This window comes from Olea europaea, unplaced genomic scaffold (assembly GCF_002742605.1).
Source record: "Olea europaea var. sylvestris unplaced genomic scaffold, O_europaea_v1 scaffold14486, whole genome shotgun sequence".
NCBI classification, from domain to species: Eukaryota; Viridiplantae; Streptophyta; class Magnoliopsida; order Lamiales; family Oleaceae; genus Olea; species Olea europaea.
This window is the reverse complement of record NW_019232032.1, coordinates 1-2,754: the sequence shown is the minus strand read 5'-3', so window position 1 is coordinate 2,754 and position 2,754 is coordinate 1. Positions and strand designations below refer to the sequence as shown.

The window sequence follows — 2,754 nt, the reverse complement described above, 5'->3', positions numbered from 1 at the left end:
CAGGAAAGTTGAATTTGTGGGCGAGTCAAAGACAATCTTTAGTGTTTCAAGTTTTTGGAGGTGGACATCATAAACATGCCATATAGTGGTGTTATAATGAATTCCCAACTTCTTTACATTCGACATTTTTTCGAGGACATGTTTTGTCATTCCTAAATCTTGTACCATCGAAAGTGTCTCTAGGTTTTCTAGAACGAAATGATTATCACTATCAGGGAATGGGATAGGGAAAACAGGAGGCAGGGAAGCTCGAGAAATTTTGATATGCCTTAATTGTGGCATATTAAAAATTTCATCCGGTAGTTCAATAGCAATTCCACATGGGTCTTCAACAATTAAAGTCTGTAGATTCCTAAGCAAGGTAATAGCAGGAGGGATTTTACCAAGACAGATGATAGCAATGTACCTTAAGTTAACTAGTTGAAGTATTTCATCTGGGAATTTTGTAAGCTCCAATCCAACCATATCCAATACCCTTAGCAACAGACAACCAAAATAATAATATGAATGCAATTGAGTTTCATCCCAACCGCTATATATGAAAGAACGTACACAAGACATTGATCGCACAGTCACATCCTCTTCTCTTGGACTATAAGAGGCATCGTCATGAATACTCAGACAGCGCATGAAAGTTGCCTCTTCCGGATCAAAGTACAGATACTTGCTCTTGACACAAAAAAATTTCTCCTTATGAGCTATCCTCACGCATAGCTCGCTCAAAAGATCATGCATACCACAGGATTTAATTTTCCTATTAGACCCCTTTCGACGAACCAAAATAAGATTTCTACTTATGAGCTCCATAAGGTATTCCTCTGCAACCTTGTCCAAGTTTTTAGGTTTTTTTGGGTTTTAGAAATCCCTCAGTAACCCATAATTTGATGAGTCTAGAAGCGGGAATCTCATAGTTTTCCGGAAAAACTCCCATATAAAGAAAACAAGCTTTCAAATGAGTAGGCAAGTACTTGAAACTTAAAGTTAATATCTCTAAGCACTGGCCATCTTTTTCTGCTATAAATGAGCTTAAATTTTCAGCAACGTGCTCCCACTCATCTCGTGCTTTACCAACTTTTGAGAGAAGTCCAACAATCACCACAATTGATAATGGAAGTCCATGACAATTTTTTGCAATTGTCCTTCCAATATCTTCCAATTCAGGAGGGCAATTTTCTTGTCCAAACACCTTTTCACGAAATAAATTCCAACTTTGTTCCACATTTAGAAAATGCATCTGGTGATGATTTGTGGATTAGCTGGCATGATCCGCCACATCTGTTATCCTGGTTGTCACTATGATTCGGCTCCCAAAATTGTCGTTTGGAAATAACAATTTCATGTTATCCCAAGCAGTAATACTCCAAATATCATCAATTACAATTACATATCTCCTACCCTTTAGACTTTTGTAAAGGCGATCCGCTAATTTCTCATCACTCTCTCTGCGTATCTCGCCAGTAAGAACAACAAAGTGATTTAGAAGGCTTCGAAAAAATTTCCTCTTATGTTATTGTGGAGACAGTGTTAGCCAAGCACGAATATGAAAGTGATACACAACATATGAATCATCATAAACATTCTTAGCTAGAGTAGTTTTGCCCATGCCTCCCATCCCAACAATGGGAATGATTTGAAGTCCAGATGATCCATTACAGAGTTGATCCCTTACCTGCTTCAAATCTTCCTCAAATCCCATTGTAGTACTCTGGCCACTAGGTTCAGGTCATGATGACAAAAAATGCCCTGACTGCCCGATCCCCTCTGTAATCTTCGTCGCATCTTCCATGAGTGGATCGATCTCTGTTATTTTTTTCTGCAAGTCCGCAATCTTCACCTCTTCCATGATGGAATCAAATTCTTTCGTTATCTTCTGGAAGCCTGTAGGTGGGTCGTTGTCAGATATTGGGAGCATAGGAAGTAGGTTCTGTAAAGAACTTTCCTGTCCGTGACTTCCAGATTGTGAAAGAACAGTGCAGCATATGCGGGATTCAATTACATCTTCCGCAAAATAAGCCGCATCCCTGATTTTTATTTCCACTGGTAGCACATGTTCGCTGCTATTTTGGGAATATTTTTCAAGAAAATCCAGTAAAAAGCTAAGCTTTTTGAAAAGACGATCAATTTCCTGCCGCTTAAAAGGATTCAAATGTGGATTTGGATGTTGAAGGATCTGTTCAAGAGTGTGCATAAGAGAAACAACAGCAGCATGAGCCATCTCCAATCTCTCAGAATCTCAAAAGGCAAAAAAGGCGCTCGAGGAAAGAAATGAAAAGTGAACGCATCAAATGGGGTCTTTTCACGTGTATAAGCATTCGGGGTTGCTCCAAACATAAAAATTTCTGGGAAAACGTGAACAGTGAACTCTTTGGAAAACCACCATTTTTTTTTCAAAATATAATGGCCACCGGCTTACTTTTGCATTCGTCGATGTGTTGACCAGAAATAAAAGAAATGAAAGTATTACATGTATATAATTGTCCATAATTACATGTGATATTGGATCCAACATTTAATTACACGTGCCCACTTAATTTCATTTTCCCGAAATAAATTACTAGTTAAACAAGGAAAAATTAAAGAATGTCAAAAAATATATTTTTTAAACAAAATGGTGATGTGTAAATATTAGCCCAAGAAATCAACAGGACCATACGAATATGGATTATGTCATTTGTATACTCTTTTTTATATCTTTGTTGATATTTGCATTATTGTCAACAAATGATTGGATAAAGGAAACAATTTTTTTTTTTT

At 37.3% G+C, this 2,754-nt stretch overlaps 2 protein-coding genes across 2 annotated transcripts; both read right to left on the bottom strand.

Annotated features, from left to right (window-relative positions):
• Positions 1–33: 33 nt before the first annotated feature.
• Positions 34–1,234, bottom strand: LOC111376099 (putative late blight resistance protein homolog R1B-23; the record flags this gene model as incomplete). Its single annotated transcript, XM_022999028.1, has 2 exons — positions 875–1,234; positions 34–765 (listed from the first exon to the last, which is right to left on the bottom strand). Coding segments are annotated over exons 1-2 (1,092 nt in total), but the record flags the coding sequence as incomplete, so codon positions are not given.
• An 18-nt stretch (positions 1,235–1,252) lies between these two features.
• Positions 1,253–1,696, bottom strand: LOC111376098 (putative late blight resistance protein homolog R1A-3). Its single transcript, XM_022999027.1, has 2 exons — positions 1,554–1,696; positions 1,253–1,442 (listed from the first exon to the last, which is right to left on the bottom strand). The coding sequence occupies exons 1-2, from the start codon at positions 1,694–1,696 to the stop codon at positions 1,253–1,255; spliced, it is 333 nt and encodes a 110-aa protein (XP_022854795.1).
• Between the last annotated feature and the right edge of the window lie 1,058 nt (positions 1,697–2,754).